At 42.9% G+C, this 25363-nt stretch overlaps 1 protein-coding gene across 1 annotated transcript in view; it reads right to left on the reverse strand.

Annotated features, from left to right (window-relative positions):
- Positions 1–792: 792 nt before the first annotated feature.
- The window catches only part of Tsnare1 (t-SNARE domain containing 1), a 460462-nt gene continuing 435891 nt past the window's right edge, over positions 793–25363 (reverse strand). The window contains exons 7-8 of the mRNA XM_013520010.1: positions 2999–3103; positions 793–945 (exon numbers count right to left, since the gene is read on the reverse strand). Of these exons, the coding sequence (XP_013375464.1) occupies positions 793–945; positions 2999–3103 (258 nt within the window). The remainder of the gene's footprint in view (positions 946–2998; positions 3104–25363) is intronic.

The raw sequence follows: 25363 nt of genomic DNA on the forward strand, positions 1-25363 counted from the left end.
GATCAATTGCTCCAGGAAAAAAGAATTGCACCTCAAGGGAAAGGCGGAAATAAAACAGAAAGAAAGCCCACTACAGCCCTGAGCTAGCTGTCTTGGGAGTAGGTGCCCAGCCACGTCCGTCTCCCTGACACTCCACATCTGCATCTGTGAGATGGAAATGGATGGGAACCTTCCTCCTGAGCAACTGTGGAGCCAGGATCTGCAGGGCCAAGTTGTATGCACGGTGTGCTGCTAGAACTCCTCTAACAGTTTAAGCTAAGGAGCAGGGCCACCCTTGGATGTCAACTTTAGGCCTGAGACTTTCTTTGCTTTTTCTGTGGGATGTTCATCCCACCAGATCACAGTTGCCTCCAGGTGAGCTGGGGATGAGGCTCCTTGCTCAGACTTATGTGCGGAGGATGCCATGGTGGACACTCAGCTTGGAATCACTTCCAGTGTTTGGAGCAGTCCTCTGTGAATCTGGGGGCAGACCCTGCTTTCGAAAAGCAAAGCTAGTGTAACTTCAGCACTCCCTCTCCCTGCTGTCCTGAATGAGGGATGCGAGAGACCCAGAGGTGCCCTGGCAGGGGAAGAGAGACTTCCTCAGGGAGCCACACCAGGTGGCTTTGGTGGGCTACAGTGTCAAGTGGGGAGACCAGCTATGGGAGACAGGACAGCAGGGTCCTTCACCGGTGTGGCAGGAAATGAGACCCTGGCTCTGGTTGGCCCTTCCTCCTGCCTCTTTTGTGATCTTCCTAAAAACCCACAAGTGACCTCATATCCGCTCAGAAAACTCCTTCAGTGCAGGAGCAGTCATGTCATAGGGGCCAGACTGTGGCCGCCACCAGGGCCCTCACAACCTCCACCCTGGGACTTTCCTCCAAGGCTATGGCCGAGGTGCAGCCACTCCCGTGGAGCCCAGGGCCGGCAGTTCTGTGGGCCATCCAGACAGTCTGCAGGTCCTGGCTGTGAGGTGGGTAGAAGGTGTGAAGATTTGGCATCGGAGCTGGTGTCCGCTGTGCCTGTCCCCACAGTCCCCGCTGGCTGTTATGATGGCATTTATTTTACCCACATTTTCTGAGCACCTGGGCCTAGTTTTGTGTCTTCCATTAATTTGGAAAACTTGCAGTTATTATTATTTCAAAGATTCCTCCTGCTCTGTCATCTTTCTTCTCCCTCTGGTGGCCCAGTGACACATCAGTTACATCTTCAATAGTGTCCTTGATGTTCTGCTCTGGTTTGTGTTCTTATTTTCACTCTTGGATTTTGGTTTGGAGAGTTTCCGCAGAGCCAATCCCAAGCTCACCAGTCCCTTCCTGCTGTATGTGGTCTGCTAGTGAAGCTGACCAAGGTGTCCTTTGTGTCTGTTATGATGTTTCTCTTACCTGTAGCATTTTCTTATAACTCTATCTTAGCGTCTCATCTCTCAGCTTCTATTACACATTTTTCTTATGTGTGGTCTACTTTTTCCATTAGGGCCCTCAGTGTTATTAATCGTGGTTGTTTTACATTCTCTGCCTGATCCTCTAACATCTGTGTTATATTTGAGTCTGGATTTGAAGGCTGTTTTGTCTCTTCAGACTGCACTTTTTAAAAAAGTAGGTTTCTGGAAGGCTTTATAACTTTTATTGAAAGCCTAGAACATTGTACTGGATAACAAGAAGTGAAGTCAACGGGCCTTTGGTATGAGGATTTATGTTAATTTGGCCAGAGGCTGGGCTGTGTTTAATGTTTGCCTTGATTACCAGTGCTGGAAGCTTGGTGATACTGTCTTGTATTCTTAGTCTCTCCTGTCAAATCTCATAAGAAAAAATATTCAATCAACAAACATTTACTGAGGTCAAGAAGTACTGTTTGCCTGAGGAATTCAGTGATGGTGAGCAAGTTGTGTCCTTGCTCCATATGAAGGACTCACAGCCAGATAGAAAAGATAACTTATGCTCCCCTGACAGTTTCTAAGGTGCATTGTGGGGACTAGATGTGAAAATAAGAGTGGGGTAAAGGAAGCAGTCACAAGCTTAACAGTAAGGTGACCTTCTATTGGGGCACTGAAGCCTGTGTAGGGGTGTTCAGGAAGAAAGGAGAAGAATGCCTTAACATGGCTAAACTTGAAAGGAAATGGATATGAATCATGAGAAGTGGTGTGAGAACAGAGTTGTGGGATTAAAGGGAGGTCTTCTCTCCATGTAACTCACAGTGCACTTGCCCCTTAGCGACTATTCTTATCCAGAAACCCTGGTTTACAGATGGAGGAACTGGGGCACAGTCATGGCCTCAGCTCTGGACTGAAACCTGAGTTTCCTTTTCCTTAGACTGTTCATCCTCACACATGCAGGGAATAGAAGCTACGTTCTGGCTGCACTCTGGGGGAGCACACAGACTGGAAATCAGAGTCTGCTTGACCTCTACCACAGCCCTGGAGCCTGGCACAGAGAAGATGCTGAATATGCACCTGCAAAGTCACAGGACAGACTTGACTGAATTTGATTGACTTGAAACAATTCAAGGCTAACGGTCCAGAAGAGGGCGCGGGCAACCCGCATCATTGGGGAGGGGAAGACCCTAGGCATGGGAGTGGCGAATCCACAGGAAAGCAGCCTCCATGTCTGGGCTGAAAGACTCTTCCAGCCTCACCCTTGTGGTCCTTCTCATGTATTCCTTCAATTTCCTTTCTGGCGAATATTCTTCTAAGGAGGAGAAATGAATGCTACTTAACATCTTGCTGCAGGAGGGAATCCAGTTCTAAGGCTCTCCTTTAACATATAGGTAAACTGAGGCTCAGAAGGGGATATGATCAGCAACTAGTCATACAGCTGGGTCTCTTATGCACAAAGTTCATGCTGAGACTTGCAGAGATCTATCAGCAGGTGTGGGGTCCATCTGACTCCACATTTTAAGACTCTCACATGTGGAGAGTCAGGGCACAACTCCGCCACCTTGGCCCTAGACTGGCCCTGATGAAGCACTTTATTCCTCGGGCTTCCAGTTCCCCCTCCCACACAGAAATACTAATCCTCACCTGTGAATCTGGAGGCATTGTCCTCAGTGGTAAATAAATCTTCTTTGAAAGGTGTGGGATTATTTGCACAAGAGCAACTCTAAGGATGGAATTTGTGCAGATCATCTGGGGAAGATGAGAGAGAAGAAAAGAAAGAATTCAGAGTCATGACTTCTTCTGCCCAGAAAGGAATCACCCGGGCGCATAATGGGGCAGGGTGGGCCTAGAAAGCAGAATCAGCCTGTTGTCCAGCTGTCTCAGGCCATTGTTCCAGAGTTTCCTCCAGCCCATGAAGATGCTGGCCTCCCTCCTCTGGGACTGTCCTCATTTCCCCTGGAATCTTCCTCAATAATTGCTGCCCTCTGCCATCCTATCAATATTTGTCAAGTCCTATGGGGCTCAGAACATATGCGAGGGATTAAATCAATTTAGCTGGGATTGGAGCACCGCCCTGCATTTCGAGCGACTTTACTATGTCCGTCTGTGTCTAGGCGCTTGCTCCCATTACCAATTCATGAAGTGTCTTCTGGAATTAGTAAATCCCTTTCATTTACTTATGTAGGAGAAAATGTTTAATAGCTGCCACATGAAATTTGCAAATTGTGCTCCATCTGAGGCTGATTAATAAAATGCCATGGAAAATACATCAGTCATTTCGGGATTTAAATTAGCACCACATTCTACTTGAATCATCCTCTTTTGCAGAACTGATAGGGCCTTGCAGCTCCCTCCCCGCTCTTTTTCCTTCATCCCTATTTTTTTCTTCCAATCTCTGCAGTTCAGTTGCTCTTCGGAGGATGCCAAGTGGCAGAGTGATGCGGTTGCTGGTGGATGTCGCTTATCTCTCACAGTAGACTCATGGCAGGCTGGGGACACTGGGGACTCATTTATCACCAGGTCTGTGGAATGCCAGCACACAGTAGGTAAATGAGAATTGAAAGGAGATATCACAAAATTGTGGGGGTTTGTGAAGATGGGGTGTGGAGTGCTGACCTTGTATGGCCACTATAGGCTCAAAGTAGCTAGCATTTGCCAACAACTGCAGCATGCCCAGTGTTACATTACATGACTTGTGTGAATCTAAGCTCAGGAGAAGGGATAGCTTTCATTCTCCGTTATTCAGATGGAGGAAGCTGAGCCTTGGGATCCTAAGCAACAGTTCCAGCAATGGAACCAGCAGTCCACGAGGGCAAGAATATGACCTCTCTGATCTTGCCTTATTTGGTGTATCTGTGGGTCTTCTTATCCAACACCCTTGCTTTACAGATGGAGGAACTGGGGCACAGTCATGACTTCACTCATAGCCAAGTATTGGCCTAAAGTTCTGGACTGAAATCTGAGCTTCCTGTTCCTTAGACCATTCATCATCACATACTTAGGGAGCAGCTGCTATGTTCCAGCTGTGTGCTGGGTGTGCAGAGATAAACATGAGGACACGGTCTTTGTTTTCAACAATAGTGTAGCATCTAAAAGAACCATTAAATAAGCAACTACGTGGAGGTGTGTATCAGTCTAGGAGAAACTCAGGTTTTCCTTCACAGTAACATCTTGTTTCAGAGCACAGCAACTTGAAATGTTAGCTAGAAGAAAGCAAACCCATCCAGGTCCTTCATTCTTGCCTGCTGTATATTATCTTTCCAAGTCTCTCAGTGGCATCATCCATGAAATGGTGGTAACACAGGCCTGGTCCACCTAAGAGGACTTTGTGAGGGTCATATCTGGAGGAAGGACATGTGAAAGACATTTGGAAGGGTGAAACCTCATGCATATGCAACGGGACAATCCTACCCAACTCTACACATGCATAGTGGTAGTTGTAGTAAGTACTTGGGAGTAGGAGTGCTATGGATCAGTACAGCAACTCGCACCCTGGGTACAGCCTACTCTTTCAGCTGGTAGCACACCCGGAGCCCTAATTGTTAACAGATTTTGCATTATCCCCCAAATTACACACCCATTAGCAGCTGAGTCTAGTCGTGATGAAGGCGTTAAGGCGTGACATCCTTAAAGTGACAGGAATTAGAACTGGGCCCCAGAGGCAGTGAGGGTTAGTTCCATGAACGAGTGGGGATTCAGGTCCCCTTTTTTGTCCCCCACTCTTAGCCAAGTGTTTCCTTTAAAATCTCCTCAAAATACGAGGTGACTCTGACTGGCTTCCTGTCTGGTGAGAGCCACATATTGTGAGGGCAAATCTAAAGGCTGCATCTCAAAAGGAGCCTAGATGTCCTCAAGGAAAGCATCCTAATGAGCCAGAGCTGAAGTGTGATGCTGCATCCCTCCCTGCTCCGGGCCTGCCTTGAGCCATGAGCTGCTGCCTGCACAGCCAACCTTTAGTATGCACTGGGGATTAGTCCTAGGACCCCTGCAAATACTAAAACCTGTGGATGCTCAAGTCTTTTATATAAAAAGGAATAGTATTCACATATACCCTATGCAATCCTCCTATATATTTTAAATCATCTCTGTATTACTTACATTACCTAATGCAGTGCAAATGCTATGTAAATAGTTGAATTGTTTAGGGAATTACTATAAGAAAAAAAACCTGTATATGTTCAGTAGATGCATTTAAAAATTAGTCTTAATCAATGGTTCACTGAATCTGCGGATGGGGAACCTGTGGATTTGGACTGTGACTACAACTTTCTGCATGGGGGATTTCCCTGCCTCCCTAAGTTAGGTCTGGCCTCCCTGTGCTACCACCTGCCCAGTCTTCTTTCACATGGTTGTAAGTATTCATAGTTCTCACTTTGGGATGTTCTCTGTAAAGGAACAAGCTGAGGCTTGTTTGTTCATCTCAGTAGTCTCCACACCTGGCACTATGTGAAGATTTCAGCAAGTGTCTAATAATAGTGTGCTGAACTATTAGATGAGTCTTATTTATAATAACCTAAGATCTAAACCCATCACAAGCACTGATTAAGCTGATGGCAAGAAGAAGCAATAGGCCAAATGTCCAGTGAGTCCTATCCCAACTGAGAGCAATAGGGCAGAGGAATGAGTGATCAGATCCACCATGGGAAGTTGCAGCTTCCCATTCTGAGCTAGACACCAGCACCAGGGCCAGAGAACTAGGGTGGGTTAGAGCATTCACATAGCTAATAGTTCCCATCAGCATTTGGATCTTATTTGCCTCACAGGTTCCTCAGGCATTCCAGAGGCACCTTCTTAAAGACCAGGACCCTCTGTCATAATTTTATCTCTCTAAACTATCTTCCCTAGTCTCAGGCTCTCATTTCACAAGCATTCCCTGTAAATATTTGCATCTCAGTACTTGCAGGGTAAACAGAGATGAATCAGTAGGAGTCCCTGCCCTGGAGGTGCTCACAGCTTAGTTTGGAAGAAAGTCATATGCCTAAAATAATTAGAGTATAGTGTGATAAATGTGATAATTGAGGTAGAAACAAAAGCTGTGAAGAAGCACAGTGTAGAAAGTTAAACTCCTCCCATTGGCTTGGTAAGAATTTCAAAGAGGAGGGCACATAGGCAGTAAATTTTGGTTAGGAGACAGTCTCCTCATCACTCACCAAAGGCAGAGGCTCAGGTAGGAGTAGGAGAGCCCGCCAGGAAGAAAGAGTCAAAGCGCAGTAGAGATTTCTGTGGCACATGAGCTAATTTCCTGCTGTAGAAACTGGGATGCTGAGATGGAATGTCAGGTGCTGGTGTGGAGAGGCAGGTTGGAGTCAGACTTTGAAAAGCTTTGAACATTTTATTAGGATTTTTCGACTTTACCCTGTGGGCCATGGGGAGCCTTTAAAGGGCCTTAAGCCAGAGGAGTGACATGATGGAATTTGTGTTTTAAAAAGAGACCTCTGGTGGCAGCTTTCCATTACTAATGCAAAACTCCCCGTTGTGAGAGCCTAGAAGGAGTAATGTCTTAACCCAGCTTGCCCACCAGTCCCACCGCCATCCTCTGTCACCTTCTGAGCAGAAGCATCGTGTACAAGACCCGAATTCTGATTCTGGCTCTGCTCTGGATTCTCTGTGTGACCTTGGATGATAAATGTAGGACTCATATTTCTTATCTGTACAATCAGTGCTGGCTCTGCCATCTCACAGTGCTATTGACAGGTTCTGGCAGTAGGAAGAACGTGAAGAGTATATTCCATTGTAGTTGGCTTAATAAATGTAAGGAGTTTTTTTATTTTGTAAAAATGCAGCCCTCTATCAAAACAGACATATGTGTATTTGAGCAGGGCATAACATATTGGAGCCAGTCTGATATTTCCACCAGTCTCCCTCAATGTACAGAGCAACCAAAGTTTGGAGAACATTCCCGGTGATTTCTCACAGCACTCTTGCCGAATGCCTCCTCATATGACATGAGTCCTTTGCAGTCGGAAAGGGTTTAAATCAAGGACTCCAGTGGGGCATGCTGGTCTACCCGAAGGGTGCTGTCCACAGTGCTGACAGAGGCCCAGAACCACCTAGGCGTCCAAGGAGGGGGCTCTGTCCAGCGTACTGAACCTCTTGTGTTCTCCCTACACATTCAGGGAGAATTTGCTGATCCCAAGTGGCAGGAACACTCCACTTTTGAGCACATTAACTAGAGAAAGCATTACAGTCGTCTGTCACTCCAAACTTGCTTTCCCCCAGTAGATTTACAACTCATAAATGCAGCCATCAGAGGCAAGTGAATAAAATTAAGGCCCCAGCGCACTTCAGCATTAACCATGAGTGAGTAGGAGGGCTTCAAGCATCTTGTATCTTAATTCCAATCCATTTATGAAGTTGCTTTCGCAGTGAATCATCTTTCAGACCTGCCCCCACTCTCACATTCTGTGCTCCCATTGCAGCTCACACAAAGGAAGGAAATGAACACTGTTTCAATGACTGCAGCTGCTGCCCAGAATCTTTACAAGCCAGTGCACAAGGAGGAGGGAGGGGCACTGGCTTTGGCTCTGACTGTGTTATGCTAAGGCTTTAGATTTAAATGGATCCAGAACTGAATGGTCAACATAATTTCTTTGAATTGCTAAGATTCTCCAGTTTTATAGTCTGCATCCCTTTGTAGAACTCCAGTTACCTTCCAAACTGCTCTTGAACATTGATCACAGTAGGGAATATCTCTATGTTCTGAAAATGTTTCTTATTCCAACTTCTCACTAAGACTTTGCTTCCTAGTGTTCTGCATCTTTAGGGCATTTCTATCCTGAGATTTATATCCCAAAAGTATGCCTGGGGTGAATTCCAACTTTGCAGATCAGTAGTTTTGATGCTGAGCAAGTCGCTTAACATTCTGTATCTTTACTCTTTTTTTTTTTTTTTTTTTTTTGGTAAGATGGAGATGTTGATACCAACCTCCTTGGATATAGATGAGATATCTCTGGGGCTTACAGTCAGTGGTCAAAATATACTTCTGTTTGTCCTCCCTCCCAAGTCAATAAGTTAATGACACAATTTCTGACAATACATTAACTTCAGCAATATAAATTTGCATGAGCTGAGTGTGGTGGCGCATGCTTGTAATCCCAGCATTTAGGAAGTTGAGGCAGGAGGATCATTGTGCGTTCGAGGCCAGCCTTATCTACAAAGTGAGCTCAAGGTCACCCTGAACTGCATAGCAAGACCCTGTCTCAAAAAGACAAAAAAAAATTTGCATGTTCCCCTTCTCCTTTGATGTCTTTTTTCTCTATAAGAATCGATCTTTTTAGAGTAAGTGCCTGGACATTGATGACCTTTTCAACTCTCTGAAATAACATAATGTGGGGAAATCATTATTCTGCCTACACACAGAACATGGCCTGGCACATAGAACCGTGACCTTGTGCTTGCCAAGCAGGAGTTGTGCTGCTGAGCTATATACCCAGCCCAGAACCTTGAAAATAGTTTGTTTTCTTCTGGCTAATGATTTCTCCCAGGCTGAGAGAGTGTTTCTGTTTCTCCAACATTAAAGAGGATGTGAGGCTGAGAAAAGTCACATTGTCTAGCTGGAATGGGACTAAATTGACCAATTTATAAGCTTGGTATGCTGTGTGGGCTAGAGTTTCTGTCCATTAAAGATGTCAAACTGTAATAATGTAAGGCCTCCAGCACCTGACCAGCAGTAATCTTTGCAAGACTTCGAGGACATGAGGAAACAGATAGTTTGGTTCTTTGCCTGGCAATGGAGAAATTGAAAGATCTCTTAACGTGGCTCAGCTGGCAAAGCCTCCCAAATAAAAACCTGCAATAATTCTAGGTTTGACCTTGACCAATTCATTTGTTTTGCTTGGACAATACTGTCTTAACCCTCCCTACCCCTAAGTGACTCACTAATTTCCAGATTTCATCTTGCTAAAGCCCCATTTCTGCCTGATACTTGTCTTCCCATCACCTGTGCCAACCTCCCCGTCTCACAGCAAGGCCACTGACAGAATTTAGGCCAGAATAATCTCTCACCTGGACTGCTGAAAGTTTCCCAGATGGTTTCCATCTGTCCTGGCTCTGTTGCCTCTAATTTATACTCCAAACTACAGCCTGGGCTCTTATAAAATCCACGTCTGGGCACATCCCTTCATTGCTTTAAATCTCTCAGGGAGTCCTTGTTTCTTAAGATTCAGCCTTTTAGCTCTTTATCCTGACATTCAAGGACTTTCCCAATTTACCTCAACCCTCTTTTATATCACCAGCTTTTTCCCACTTTTTTCCTTGTGTTCCACTTTCCAGGGATTTTGCTGCTTGTCTTTTTGCACACGGACTTTCCAACCCTGTCTCTACATATTCCATTCCTTCTTTGCCCAATGTTGCTCCCAACTCATTTTTTTGTAAATCAGGCTGAAGCTCTTTCTTCTCTTTAAAGTCTTTCCAGACATGTCTGGTTTTCTTTAGACAGTTGTTCCTGATGATAACTATGGTCCCCAAAACTCTCATGTAAGGAGCAAACCCTTCAACAATCACAGTGAGCTTGTGAACTGTCTCACCCTGACTCACCATGCCCAGTACCTAGGGGTCTTGTATCTGGAACCACTATGGCTGTTGACAGGTAGAAAGTCTCTTCCTGATACTGCCAGCACGATGGAGAAATCCACTCCTGGGCAACAAGCTGCTGTTAGCATATGCTGCTCAGGATGGCCAACCACATTCTGCAGTTACCAGACTCTGGCACAGCTGTGATCGTTGACTGAGCCTGCTGCTTCTGCTGTGAACAAATTATCCTCTCACCTGGAGGATTCCCATGCCTCCTCACCTGTCTTTCTGCCTTCTACCTGTGGACCCTTGATCCTCCGCAATGCTGGGAAATCAGCTTTCTAAAATCCAGATCTGATCATGGGCGTACTCGCAGCCTCATGCACACAGACACTGTAGGGAGGACTGACAAATTCTGAAATCAGTGTCCTTCCTGACTTAGTCCCAGCTCTTCACAGACCATCTCGAGTCTCTCCACTCCCAGCCAAAGTCCCAAATTCCAGCACACCCCCCTATTTTCCATAAGGCTAACTGGACCACGTGCTTTGTTGTTCTGTGCCCAAGCAGGGCTTTTTAAGAAAGACCTGGAGGATTCCTGCCCATCCTTAGAATCATCTTAAATTTTGTTTCATTTTTAATGATGTTCTCTAAGCTGATCCTTATTTTTATTAAAGTATCTGTGCACAGTTTTACCAAGTTTTCAATGAAAACAGGCACCTCTTGCTCAAATCCACCCTGCTCCCACCTCTTGGTAGAGGAAATAGATTTCACTTCTTACGTTTCCAGGGGGAAGATTCTTCTCCAAGCTCTCCTGCCCTTCCCACCATGCCAAAAGGTGAAACAAGTTCCCCAACTGATGGCAACAGCCACGGTCCATCTGCCCAATGGATTGAATCACCCCGTTATGAGTCAATAGGGGCAAGGAGGATAAAGGATTTGACCTTATGCCCTTCCTCCTTTTGAGCCAGTGGGGCAGGTGGCCTGGGAACGGTCTTGGGAGCTCACCCTGACATACTGCTCCCAAAGCCAGGGGAAAGAAGCAGTGCAGTGAAATCATGTCGGCTCTCATCCCAAGCAACCCCCTCCAATGCATACTTCATGAGCAATGAAGGTGATTTTCTCTGTGCTGACTCCTATGTTACATTCTCAAGTGGTTAGAACTTGACTGAGGAAGAGATTTGCAGCTTACTGGCCTCCTCAACCCTTTACCATTTCCACTTCCCAAGAAAACACTCTCTTCACTTGTAGCTGCTTCTTCTAGCACTTAACTCCATATTTCTGCTATTTCTAGATCTTTCTCATGAGATGGAGTATGCTGGTCTGCAGCAACAGAGGGGGAACATGCAGCTCTCTCGACTTTTACACTCTATGAGTACTGTTCCTTCTCATCCTCCCCGCACAGCCCATAAACATTTGAGGTCAGTGCTCAAGGTCAACATTCAAGATCAGCATTCAAGATCAGCATTTGAGGTCTGCATTCAAGGTCAGTATTCAAGATCTGCACTGTTGTGACTGTGGTGGCTGAGTCAGGCATGCTCTGATTTCCTTTCTATTCAGAGTGCCTTTTTGTTTTTCCTGGTGTTAATAATCACCAAAGTATTTAATTTGTGTGTGTGCCTACACTGATCCAGCTGGATATTCTGTCAGAGACAAGTTTCTCCCTGTGCATCTGAACTGAATTGGCTGATCCATGAGCGTATTCTTCCCGGGAGCTGCTCCTTTACAGCTCTCACTCATCCCTGCTCTGTGGGAGGGATTACCCTCCTGGCATCCTCAGGAGGTTTCCATCGCCATCACCCTGGGGGACTCTGCCTCCCTCTTTCATCATTTGTGAGAAGCACATTTAGCAAGAGCTTCCTGAGGATGGGTGCAAAGAAAAAGAAATTGACCTTGAACTAAGACTTTATCTGTTATCAAAATGACTTGTGTTTGTCTGGGTCTGTAACTATCTTTTAAAATTCATTTTTTCCTGTAAAATATTCAGAAATTCTCTGTCTTCTAGCTTCTAGTGCTATTTTTGAGAAGGCTGGTGTCATTATGTTTGATCACTTGTTTTTCTCATTTTTTATACCCCCAAAAGTTTTCAAGCTCTTCTCCTTACCCCTGTCATCCTGCAATATCACACTAACGTGGGCTTACTCAACCGGGAGCCAATTTTCTTGAATTATTTCTTAGCTAACTTTCTCTTAGCTCTGTTTTCCACTCTGTTTTTTTTTTTCCTGGAAGTGTCATTATTTGGGCATTAGACCTCCTGAGTTGGCCACTAACTTTACTATTATTGCTTACTTTTTATCTCTTTGCTACTTTGTTCTACATTATCTTTAAGTATTTATTGAATTTAAAACTTTTGTTGTCTAATTCTTAATGCATAGGAGCACTTTACCCAGTGAATTGCTCCTATTCCAGCCTCCTGGTACTGTGATGAAGGTAGTGCACTATTATTTTGCTGGGCATGTGAACTTGGCATTGTTTCTGTTGTCACCCTTTCCTCTGTGCCTTACTGTTTTTAGCTTGCTCAGTTCACCGTGACTTATTCCTTTGGGGTTGTCTCAATCTCTCTTTCACAGAAGTTCTCCTTGAAGCTGAGCAGCCTTACAAGTCTTCTCATTTTTGTGACTCAATCACAAAGACTTAATGGGACATGGTATTGTCCTGCCTGAGGATACCTGATGTACTATGACAAGATGGCACAATGTATTTCTTAGGGGACCCCTAATTCTCAGTGTCTGTAAGTCTTAGCTCCAGAGAAGTGGGTAACCTAGGAGAGCACCCTTCTATCTGCCTTGGAAGGACAAGCTTGGCTCCCCAAGCTAAGGGCTAGTGTGGAAAAGCCAGAGGCATACAGATAGGCCCATGCTCCAGGAAGATCCTCAGCCCTTGGTGTTTTCCAGAGTCCAGTCAAGACCCCAGGTCTTCAATATCCTCAGGAGGCAAACCTCAAGTCTTCTTTAGCACAGGGGAGGTGTGGTTGCCTAGGTGCTGAGGAGCAAGGAGAGGGCAGAGTGCTGCCTGGCTCCTCAGACGGTGTTCCCTTTCTCAGTTCCTTTGTCCCCTTGTAATTCTCAGATTCTCACATCCTCCCCAGGTCCTTTCTCAGTGGCACTTTCTTGAGTTCTTTTCTCTGGTTGTTTAATTCAGTGCTGCTATTCCTCTTTCGCTACCTGGCCACTGCACCAATGTCTGACTGTTCCACTTCTGACAGTCTCCTTGTGCCTAGCATGTTCCACCTTCCCCCATTTCCTCCTGTTTTATACGGGCTCTCTGAGAAAGCTGAGGTGAACTAAAGGGGTCCAAACTACCAGGCTGAGCCAAAGTCGCTTGACCATGCTCCCACAGCCCCTTTGAGATCGGACACGTGGTCATTGTTTACCGAGATATGTCTGTCCCACACCTCCCCAATTAAATCAAGAGCTCCTTGAAGGCCAGGTTCTTTCCATCTCTTTGTTGCCCTCAGCACTTGGCAAGATGTCATTAACATTTGTTAAATTGAATTAAGCCCTAAATTACATCTTGCAAGCCCTTTCGCTGCAGAGCCTGCAGCCACATAAGACAGACAAATGCAATTCCACTGTCTGTCCACTGGTCCCTGGGCCCATGTCACAGCCCCATTTCTGCCTTTCAGGACAACAAGCTATACAATAATGATCACAAATCTGGGTTTCCATCTTGGCTTAGTTTGTAAGGTCTGAATCTCGGTTTTATTGCCTGCAAAGTGGGCACAATGCCTGCTATGGATTAATTGTGTGCCACTGTGAAAGAGAACGCCATTTGAGGAGCCAGGCAGTACTCTTTCCTCTCCTTGCTCCTCAGCACCCAGCACCCAAGAAGCCACAATTGCTTCTTGACACAACAAGAAGCATGGTGTCATTTCTTTTCTTATTATCCTCATTCTGCAAGGAACAGAAGTCCCAGAAGTGCCAGGCATCTCTGCAGAAGGGATAACAGGAATAACTACGGCCCTGGTATGCCCCAACCAGGGCTGTGGGTCCTGCCTCACTCCACTTGCCTTCATGGGCTCTCTGCAGAAAGACTGGCCTCTCAAGAGCCAGCTCACTTGAAATGAAAGCTGAGCTAACACCTTCCTCCCAAGTAATTTCCTGGGAGATAGTTAATAGCTGCTGGAGAGGGGGAAAAGTTCAATCTTAAGGACAATCCCTATTTATGGCTTTATGGCTGTAGTGATCACACACTTTCCTTTAATCTTCCCTATTACAGAGCCATCTTCAGAGGCTCCATGCACACAGCACTAGTGTCTCCCCAGAAACGGTCCCAATGCTCGTTTGCAAGCTCGTTAACTTATATTTTCCTCATTAAGAAGAGGGGAGGGAGGTATATATTCAAGCTGAGTGGGCCAAGGAGAAATTGAGTCATGCTGGGGCCACAGAGGGCATGACCTTCTTGTGGAGGAAGCCAGGAAAATAATGATGATGATAGCAACAACAACAATAATAATAAGAGTAATGCTAATATTGCCCCTTGGAGTTTCTAACATTATCTGTTATGGTTTAGAGCTACCATGCCTCAGAAGTCTCATGTGTTCAAAGGTAGGGCTTTTGGAAGGTTATTGGATAAGGGGCAATATACTTATCAGTGGACTGATCCATGGACGAGTTTATAGCTAAATGTTTTGATAGCAGGTGGGGCCTGGTTGGAAGAGGTGGGTCCCTGAGCTTGTGACCTGGAAGAGTGTATTGCTGCCCCTTCTCTGTCTGTTTCCTGGCTGCCATGGTGTGAGCAATTTTTCTCCACCAGATCCTTCCATCATGTGGCTTCTGTCTTGGAGCCAGTTGACCATGGACTGAAAGCATGAGTCAACATGAACCTTCCTTCCTGTAAGTTGTGGGTGTTGGATATTGTGTCCCACTGACAGGAAGGTGACTAAGACGCCACCTCACTGCCACATACTCAGTGCTCATTGGATTTGATTGCCCTGTCCTATCAGAGGCCAGGTAGGGGTCTCACCCACTCAGGCACAGAACAGACCAAGTGGCTAGTACACAGCAGAGTTTATTTCTCCAAGTTCTGGTGGCTGTAGTCTGAGTCAGGCTGGCTGGACCAGGGGCCTTGGCACCTCCCAGAGATCCACCTCCTAGCACTATAACCATGGGGACTGAGATTTCAACTTGTAGTTTTGGGGGGGTGTACAAACATCCAGTCTGTATGGAGAGGGAACAGTGGGAAGAGCTAAACTTGGAGTCCAAACTTCTGGGCTGCAGGAGTCTGCAGGTGAGTATCATAAGGGCCAGTGCTCCAACTTTGGTGTCCTGGTCATGAGGAAGCACAATGGCCAGTCTAAGCATCTTTAATCCCACATTCGCTGTAGTTCCCCTTGCTGTGCTGGCCCTGAAAGGACAGGTCACAGGGCAGGTCACATGGCTGCAGGTGCACCCATCACTTCTCCACCTTCTCTGAGGTTGTCCCCATGGCCGGCCTCATGGGAAGGCAATGAACAGTTGTAGCCAAGAGCTGCGAGGGATTGATCATTGAGATGAACTCAAGAGGAAGCCCAGAAACAGGCACTGAGGCTGAAATGAAGACGGAAGGTTTCCTATCATGTATTGCTCTGCCAAGGAGGGGCTGGCAGAGTCAGGCTGTGTGTCCACCATGCCATTTCCTCTCCATGGCCCTTCTTCCCATCACCCTGCCATTACGTTAGGTGTTACGAGTTAGAGTCCAGGCCAGGGAGCATGAACAGAAAAGACATAGATGCCACTGGATGTGGTTGAATATACCTGTCATAACGATGCCGTCCACAGTGGCTTGGGAGCTCAAGCCCAAAGGAAGAGCTAAAGATGGAATCACTCCCCACACCAGTCAAGGACAGAGGTGATGATCTGTTTGTGTGTGCACCTTGGAGGTATGAAGGTTTGTTTATTACTGCAGCATAGTGCAACCTGTCCTGACCACTGCACAGGGGCAAGCATGGAGCAGCCCATTGGTCAGAGAGGTATGCAAACCCTCTGCCCAATCCTCCTCTTTTCTGTTTGATTACCTGACACCTCCTCCTTTACGTTGCCCCTCAAGGTCATGTCTTGCAAGAGCTCCTCCAGCACAGAGGCCCTGCCTCTCACACTATTACACCATCAGGTCAGTAGCAGCTCTCCCTTCATTTCTCAAATGCCTTTCAAATGCAACTGTATAGTGACTCATTTAAATATTGTTTCTTTACCTGACTGTGTTATAAGAAGTTCACTTAGTGATGTCAGGGGCTCAGGTTTCCCTCAATGCTCTTGATGCCCATCATGGTGCCTGGAAACACTCAAACAGTCCACCTTCCCAGCCTGATCCCAAATGAGAATCACATAGGATATTATTCACAATTAATATTTAAAAAACATATTTGCACGCTTCATAGGCTCATCATTAATAAATTGCATCTACTTATTCATAGGCTGAGGAAAGTTTGCTCTTTTTGTAAGGTTAGCTGTATCACAGGATTCCAGACAGGAAGACACACCAGGATGAGGTGCACCTTTGGGTGACTTATGCACAGTGTGGCCACCGCAGTCATGGTGAGAGCACACTGGTCCGCCACAGGGCTCCCCCTGTGCCCGCTCATGCTGCCCACCCCAACCCCTGAAGTACACATTTGCTTTCTGCCACTGAGGATTTGTGTTTTCAGAGACTTGTATCCATGTAACCCTACCGTACACGCTCTTTACCGTCATCGTATTTCCATAGTATGAATGTTCTACAATTTGCGTATCTAGTCACCATTTTCCACTTTAACAACAGCTTTATTGAGGTATAATTCACATACCATAAAATGCACTCATTTAAAATGTACAGATTCAGCAGCTTTATTATATTTACAGAGTTCTACAACCAAGCCCACTAGTCAATTTTAGAAAATTTTCTTGACTCCCAGAAAAACTGTGTACCTATTAACAGTTATCCTCCATTCCCCTCACCCCTCCCTACCACCAGTAATCACTACTCTGCTCTCTATCTCCAAGGATTAACCCGTTGTGGAAGTTTTTATAGAAATGGAATTACACATTATGTAGTCTCTTGTGACTAGCTCATTGCACTTAGCATAGTGTTTTTGCCCTTCATGTGTGATGCATGTGTCAATACTTCATTCCTTTTCATGGATGAATAATATTCCATCCTATGGATTTATCACATTCTGTATATCCATTCACCAGTTTATGAGGATTTGAGGTTTTCCTACTTTTTTTTTGTTTTTATGAATAAAGCTACTAGGAAGATTGGGTATAAATTTTCATGCAAATATGTTTTGCTTTCAACAATTTTCTTGAGTACCTACCTAGGCCTGGGATTGCAGGGTCAAATGGTGACTCAATTTACCTTTGTAAAGGACTGCTGAACTGCTTTTCAAGGTGTTCACATCGCTTCACGTTTCCACCAGTAGTGTGTGTGGGGCCCAGTTTACCCATGTGCAACATTTGTCACTGTCCATTCATTTGTGGACAGCTATCCTGGTGGGTGCGAAGGGCATCTCCTGTTCTGATTTATGCTGCCATGATGACTCATGACAAAGTATCTTCTTCTGGGCTTATTGGTCATTTGTCAATCATCTTAGGATAAACATCTAGTTAAATAATTTGTCCACTTTTCAATTGGCTTATTTGTCATTATTGTTGACTTGTAAGAATGTTATATATTCTGGATAGTAGATCCCGTCAGATAAGTGATTTACAAAAAAATTCTCTCATTCTCTAGGCTTTTATTACTTCTTGGACAGTGTCCTTTGAAGTACAAAAATTAAGACTTGGTGAATCCATTTGCTTTGCCAACATTTTCTTTACTTCTTGCGCTTATCCACTCACCTCTTGATGGGGATTTGGGTTGTTTCTGGCTTGGGACTAGCATGGAAAAAGCTGCTACCAACATTGAAGCGTGAATTTTCACATGAATAGCTGTGTGCCTTTATTTTTGTCAAATATCTGGGATTGAAATTTCTCTATTGTTTAATAAGTGTGTGTGTAATGTTTATGAAATTGCCAAATTTCCCCCATAGTTGTAGCATTTTATTCTCTCACCCATAACTGACGAGTGTCCCAGATATTCCTCATCCTCCTCAATACTTCATGTCCTCACTTTCCTTAAATTGCACCATTCTCCTGGGAGATCACCGCGTGCTCTCCCACTGTGGTTTCCATTTGCATTTTCCTGATGCTTAGTAAAGCTGAACATCTCTTCATGCGCTTATTAGCCATTTGTATGTCTTTAATTTTTTTCCCTCAGAGTGTCTGCTCAGATTATCTGGGTCATTTCTTATTCGTCTGCTTATCTTCATACATTTAAAAAGCCTTAGATACCCTGATTGCAAGATCCTTGCCAGATATGTGTACTACAAATATTTCCTCCTAATTTGGGTCTCACCTTTTTATTTTCTTAGCAGTATCTTTAAGAGTGCACAAGGCTTTAGTTTTTATGCTAGTTGAAGTCCAATTTGCTGATTGTTTCTTTTATAGTTTGTGTCTACTTAGACCCGACTGAATAAATCTTTGCTTCTTCCAAGACGGTAAAGATTATATTCTATATCTTTGTCTAGAAATTTTAAGTTAGGCTTTACATTCAGGTTTATGATATATTTCAAATAAATTTTCATCAGTGGCCTACAGTTGGGGCCAAAGATTTATTTTTTCCATATATATCCAATTGTTCCAACACTATCTGCTGGGAGATTATTTTTTTCTATTGAATTACCTTGGCATCTTTGTAAAAATTGATTGAACTCAATGGAACATGTGAGTCTACTTTTAGATTCTCCATGTTGTCCAATCTAAATATCTGTTGTTACAAGACTACCACGTTTCCTTGATTAGTTTTGATTTGAATGAAGTGGTGAATGTCTCTAACTTTTTTCTTACTTTGAGTAGTCAAAATTCACCAAGTTCCTATGTAAAGTGTAAAATCAGTGTGGTCCTTCCCATAAAGGAATTTTAGACTAGCCCTGTGTGGACTGTGCAGCTCAATGGGAAAGCAGGTGACTTGGCAATGTTGGGTGTTCAGCGCCTCAGCCCTGCATCATGCCTGTCTGTCTGTTCATATGTCCTGTGACTTCTCAAGGAGAAGCTATCTTCAGTGTGCATGTCTGGAACATATTCTGTTAATTCCCATGTATGTGATAGCTTTCAATGTACTTTTATCAGCATATGTTTTTAATTTTTTATATAGGACAACTGCTTTCTTTCTCTTTTTAAATATTTTATTAGTGTATGTTTGTGATATACAACGCATATATTCATGGTGGAATATTAGTTCGTATATATTACATCTCAATCCTTTTTATGTCCCTTCCCCTCTCCTCCCTCCTTTTTCCTCCACATTCCAAGAATCCTTTAATTTAAAAAAATTTTAATTATTTATCATGAGATGGAAACAAATTGATTTTTGAATGGTTGTTTTGTATTCTGTGATTTTGCTACAGTCATTAATTGGCTGTATAAGATATTTAGTGAATTTTTTTGGACCTTTTCTGTTTGCAATTATGCTATTTGCAACTAAAGGCAGTTTTATTTGTTTTTTTTTTCTAGTCCTATGCTTACCTTCTTGGCTTCCCTTCCTTTTTTGTGCCTTCTTACACTGGCAGGGCCTCGTAGGGGATCCTGACTGGCAGAGGTGGCCGGGGTGTTCCCCAGCAGCTCTGAGAGACCTCATGGGCTGCAGGTCTTTCCCACACACACTTTGTCGGATCCAGGGAATTTGCTTCTCTTTCTAGTCTCTTGTTTTTTGGAAAGTAATAAAATCAACTTTATTTGTAGATGATTTAGGTATATAATGGGAAGTCTAAAGCACTCTACTAGGATTGGTAAATGAATTTAGAAGGGTTTTGGATACGAGTTCAATAAAAAGTATTTCATTCTATAGTCTATGAAGAAAAAACTGAAAAATATGGTATATGTGTATATACCATATTACATATGCAAAAAATATAGTAAATGAAATAAAATGTTATATACGTTAGCATAAAACACCAAATAATAGAAATTAATAATTTTAAGAAATATGTTTGAGATTTCCACAAGGAAATTTACCAAACATGAGTAGAAATGAAAGATATCTAAAGAAGTGGATAATTATAAAGGTTTATGTGTTTGAGGACTTTATTTAATTTTTAGTTTTGGTTTTTGTGTTTGTTTTGCTTTTATTAATTTTTAAATTTTTTTATAAAAAAAGTAAAACAAAATTTCATAACAAAATAACAGGAGAATAACAATAGTTCATGCATGACATGTTGTTATCTTTAAAGTAGTTGCTCAGCAGACAAGATACGTACATAAAGATTTCTCCAGTCAATATTAGCACAACCTTTCCTTTTAATGAACTAAGAGACACTAATAGCATAACTGACTGGCATTTTTTACTTTTCCCCTACCGTCCTTTCCCACTTTACCCATCCTAGTTTCTTTTTCTTTTTGAACAATTTCTTCCCATCTCACAATATCTATTATACATTTTACAACTTATTTACTTTTTCAGTTTTTCACATCTGTGAGACAGTTTGATGTTTATGCATGTGAGTCTGATTTATTTCACTTATGAGTATGGTGTCAAGTTGCATCCACTTATTCAACTGTTCAGTTTTGTTAGCTGCTTTTTTCTGAATCTACTGTATTTTCTCTTTTATTCTTACAATGTGGTAAAGCACACAGATTTTCATATGTTAATGCTCAGATTCCTGGAATAAGCCCCCGTTTGGTCACTGTGTATTACCCCTTGTTTGTGTTGTGATTTTATATGTTAATGTTTTCTTAAGGATTTCTGCATCTAGATTCATGAGGAAATTTGTTTTCTCATTTCTTCTTGTAATATCAGGGATGGACGGATCTCCTCTTCTGTTTTCTGAATGGGTTCACACTGATGGGCATTATTCACTCCTGTAAGGTTTGCTAGAATTTCCAAGAGAAGTCATTTGAGCCTGGGGTTTCTACCGGGAGGTTTTCCATCAAAAAGACATTCTCTTTCACAGATTTAGAACTATGCACATCGTTTAATCTTTCTTGTATCATTTTTGGTGGTTTTTGTCATTCAGAGAATTGTCCAGCTCCCTTAGATTGTCAGGATTATTGGCTTATGGTTGTTCTTGGTATCCCCTGATCTTGCAGTGTTTGTACCATCTGCGGCCATGGTTCCTCCTTTGTTCTCCAGGTTGACCATCTCCAGCTCTTCCCTTTCTTAAACAGTCCAGCTGCATGTTTTAAAATGTTAGCTCCTTTCAAAGAAATCATTTTTGTCTTGTTCTTTTAATTGTCATTCTACTTTCCCTTTTGTTCAATCTGTGTTTGTGTTTGTTATATTATTCCCTTCACTTATTTCAGATTTATCTGGTTCTTTTTGCCTTGTTTCTTAGAATGGAAGCTTAGGTTTTTGATTTGAAATTTTTCTTCATCACTGAAATAAATATTTAATACAACAAATTTATCTCTGAGCACTAATTTAGTTGTCTCACAAATTTTGTAATGTGGTTAATTTAATTTTTATTCAATTCAGAGCACTTTTTCAGTTCTATTATGATTTCTCCTTTTGAAGTGTAATTTAAATTCAAAATATTTGGATCTTGTCCACAGATAGGATTGTTAATGTATTTCTAATTTAATTCTGTGTGGCAAGAGAACATACTCTATATAATTTCATTTTTTAAAAAAAAAAACTGTTTTCTTATTTTACAGCTGCATATATGATGACTTTTGCTGACAGCTCCCTGTAGTCTTCAAGGGGAAGTCTATTGTACCCTGGTGGGTAGGGACTCCTATGAGTGTTAACTGGGTCAAGCTGGTTCTAATTGGTTGGCAGCAGTCTTTAAGTTTTCTGTTTCTGTCCTAACTTCCAGTCTATTTGGTCTATCAATTAATGAAGGTGGATGTTGAAATCTTTACATATATTTGAGGATTATTTCACTTTTCTTTTAGTTTCTATACTGTTACTTGGTGCCCACATATTGGAGATTATTGTGTCATCCTCAAGAATCTATCCTTGTATGATTTTGCTGTGCTCTTTTTTTCCCTGATAATATTTCTTCCCTCAAGTCTTTTATTTTCTGATACTAATATGGCCACTACAGCTTTCTCTTGATTAGATTCTGGATGACTTTGCGATTTCCATTTTTAATTGTATGTTACTTCATATTTAAAATGGGTTTCTTAGAAGTAACAGTCAAATCTTACTTTTCCCACTACTCTGAAAACTTCTGTCTTTTAATGTTATTATCTTTTGTGCTAAATGTAGTTATCTCTGTAGTTAGATTTAAATCTGTTATTTTGCTATTTGGTTCATGTTTGTCCTATCTGCACTTCATTCTTCTCTTTTCTTGCCTCCTTTATGCTTGATATTTATTTAGGATTCTGTTTTATCTCTACCGTTAGCTTATTAGCTCTCATTTCCCCCCTGTGTTTGATCTAGTGTTTACAATTTATGCGTTTAATTCATCAAAATCTTCTTTCAAATAACATTACACCAATGAACATCTAATGTAAAAACCTGACAAATTTTATTTCCTCAGGTTCCCCTTTGAGCTATTATTATCTTACATTTTACTTCTCTGTATGTTTTGACCCCACACTGCATTACTTTCACTTAAATATTGAATTGCCTTTTTAAACAAATATAAAAATTAGAAAAAATAACTATTTCCAATTTCTAATTTCTAACACGCCTCTTTCTGTGCAGACTGAAGCTTCCATCTGGGCTTCCTCTTCTGCCTGCAGGATTCCCTGCAGCAGTTCTGAGGTGTCAATCTCCTAGCGCGGAAGCCCCTCAGCTTTTGTCTACAGAGTTTCCTGATGACTTTGTTTTTGAAGAATACTTTTACTGCATATAGAATTCTAGACTGACAGGTTTTTTTTTCCCTTTTTCACACTTGAAAGATATCATTCTGTTGTTATCTAGTTTGCATAAATTGTGACATAAATTAATGATTATTCTTACCTTTGTTCCAGTCTTTTTCTCTAATGGACTTAATTTTACTTTTATAGTGTGTCTTGCTGGGTGGCTATGGAAAGATAATGGTGACGGTGGTGGTAGTAGCGGCAATGACAGTGATTGTGGTGGTAGTGTGGTAATCATGGTGATGGTGATAGTAATGGTGATGATGCTGTATGTGTGTAAGTTAATTCTGCTGAGGGTTTCATAAGATGCTTGGATTTGCAACAATTTTTTAAAAATAAAATATGAAACAAATTTTTACCATTATTTCTTCAAATATGTTTTCTGTGTTTCTCACCACCATACCTTCTGTTTTAGAATTGCAATTACCAGATGTCAGGCCACTTGAGATTATCATACAAGTCACTGAAGCTCTAGTTACATATTTAATATTTTTCATCTTCCATTTAAATTTAAATATATTGCTATGTCTTTGGGTTTACTGGTCTTTTTTCTTTCTGTCTAATCTGCTGTTAATTCTGCCTGGGCAGAATCTTTGTGTTTTCTCACTACATAGCTTCCTTCTCCATGTAACTCTGTGCTACAAACCCATGTCAGCTTGACCTTGTTGAAATCTGATCTCCATCTACTCAGTTTAGCAATGTGCCCATGATCCAATAATATTCCAAACACATGAGACTTTTGGCGGACATTTTAAATACAAACCATAACATTTCTTTATGACTGATCTTTCTTTTAAATCTTTTCTTTTTCTTTTTTTTTTTTGTGCTGGGAATCGAATTCATGACCTTGCACTTCTCAGACAGGTGCTGTGCTGCTGAGCTATATCCCCAGCCCTGATCTTTCTTTTTGCCCTTGGTGATCTAAACAACCATTGTCTTCCAATGTCTTATTAAAAGGGCCCCCCTGAGGTGAACAGTCAGACCAGTCAGACCAGTCAGACTTGGGAATGGACTTCCAGACTTTTCTCTGTCTGCCCAGCTACTGTTCTGATGGGATCAGCCGTACTACACTTGGGTTGGCTGTTATACAAGTGTGTGCCTCAGGATGAGCTTTGCTAGTCATGTACAACTGCTTGAAAATTGCCTGAGTTCACTGAACCATGAGCTGTTGGATGCTGGAAATAAGTGTTTATACAGGAGCCAACCAGAAAACAGTCACATCACCCTCGGGGCCCAAGTACCTCATAGCATTCCCCTGCTTGTGGCTTTCCTGCAGCTGGATGTTCAAGGTGACTCCTTTGGCTGCAGTCCTTGACCTTGCCACATTCTCCAGGCCAGAGAGTGCTTTCTGTGCAGAGCACTTTGTGCTGCCACATCTATATCACCTGCCCAAATCCTACTCCTCCTTTAAGGTCTATTTCAGTTCTTTGCTATATGAATTCCTGATCCCTGCTCTTCAACTAACATCATATTCCTCTTTACTATCCTCAAAAATTTGCTTTAAATCAGTCCTCCTTAGATTTGATTTCCAAGCCCTTGCTAAGTCCCTACTATGTGATCTGAGCATGTAGGCACGCTCTTATCTAATGGATCTTCAAATTTTCACAAAAAACTCTGAGAAGCAGGTTATACTCCAGGCGTTTGGCCAATAAAGATAAAAGACTCCAAAGGCCAAGTGGCTCGTCTCATTTAAATGGCTTTGATACTTATCATTTTCTTTCTGATTTATGGTTCTTTGAACAAATGTCTACGGGGAGACAATTCTTCGTCTATGCGACCTTGGGCAATTCTTCGGGTTCACTGAGCTTCAAGTTTCTCTTCTGAGAACACGGCCAGTTTTACACATATCAGTGTGTTGTTGTGAGGACAGAAAGGTTGCTGGGTGTCAGAAGGCTGCAGATGCTCCAGCACACAGTAGGTCACCTCCTAAGTGCCTGTTTTCTTCCTGCCTGCCTTTCAAACTCACTCCAAGTCTCTTACAAGATGAAGCCTCAGTGGTTCTCTTTTTTGCAAACTCCAGCACTGGCCTGAGCCACAAGAAGAGCCAGATGGCTTCATGTTGGCATTAAGAGGAAGTGTCAGAGCCACTCATGGCTACTTATGCCCATAGTCCCTCCCTGGACACAGACTCACAGGTGCAGCACTGCAGCTGAAAACCCTTCCTGACCAGGGCTTGCTGCATGCCCTGGACAAATGTATTATGTAGGTGGCAGGCAATTTATGGTGCATTGTCATTTCAGGGATGACCCAATGAAGGTCAGAATGTGGATGATTTTCCCAAGGTCATGAAGCCTGGGTGTTGAGCTGAGTCTGCTTATCTCTCATTAGCTCTTTCCTTGTATCCCCTGGTAGAATGGCTGTGAGCCATCCGGCTGAAGGGACACACCTTCTGGGCACAGGGCAGTCCCTGCAGCATAATCTCACCCAGCAGGGTACTGGGGCAGCCTCACATTTACATTTACCTCATGCCTGTTAGGTGCTACTTCTATTTATGTATCCAGGTGACGGAGCTGTTACTAGTACAGTGCCTGCTTTTCGGTTGAGACAAGTTCACTGTGGTAGGAGCTCACTCATTTACATAGCAGTGTAGACCAGCACCGGGTGATGCCGCCTGGAGAGTGATGAAGTGGGTACCTCCAGCACCCCTATTTATAGCTGTGTGGCTTTTAGCTGTTCTCTAAACTTCCATGCCTTAGCTCCC

This window comes from Chinchilla lanigera, unplaced genomic scaffold (genome assembly GCF_000276665.1).
Source record: "Chinchilla lanigera isolate Chin_1 unplaced genomic scaffold, ChiLan1.0 scaffold00053, whole genome shotgun sequence".
Lineage (NCBI taxonomy): Eukaryota > Metazoa > Chordata > Mammalia > Rodentia > Chinchillidae > Chinchilla > Chinchilla lanigera.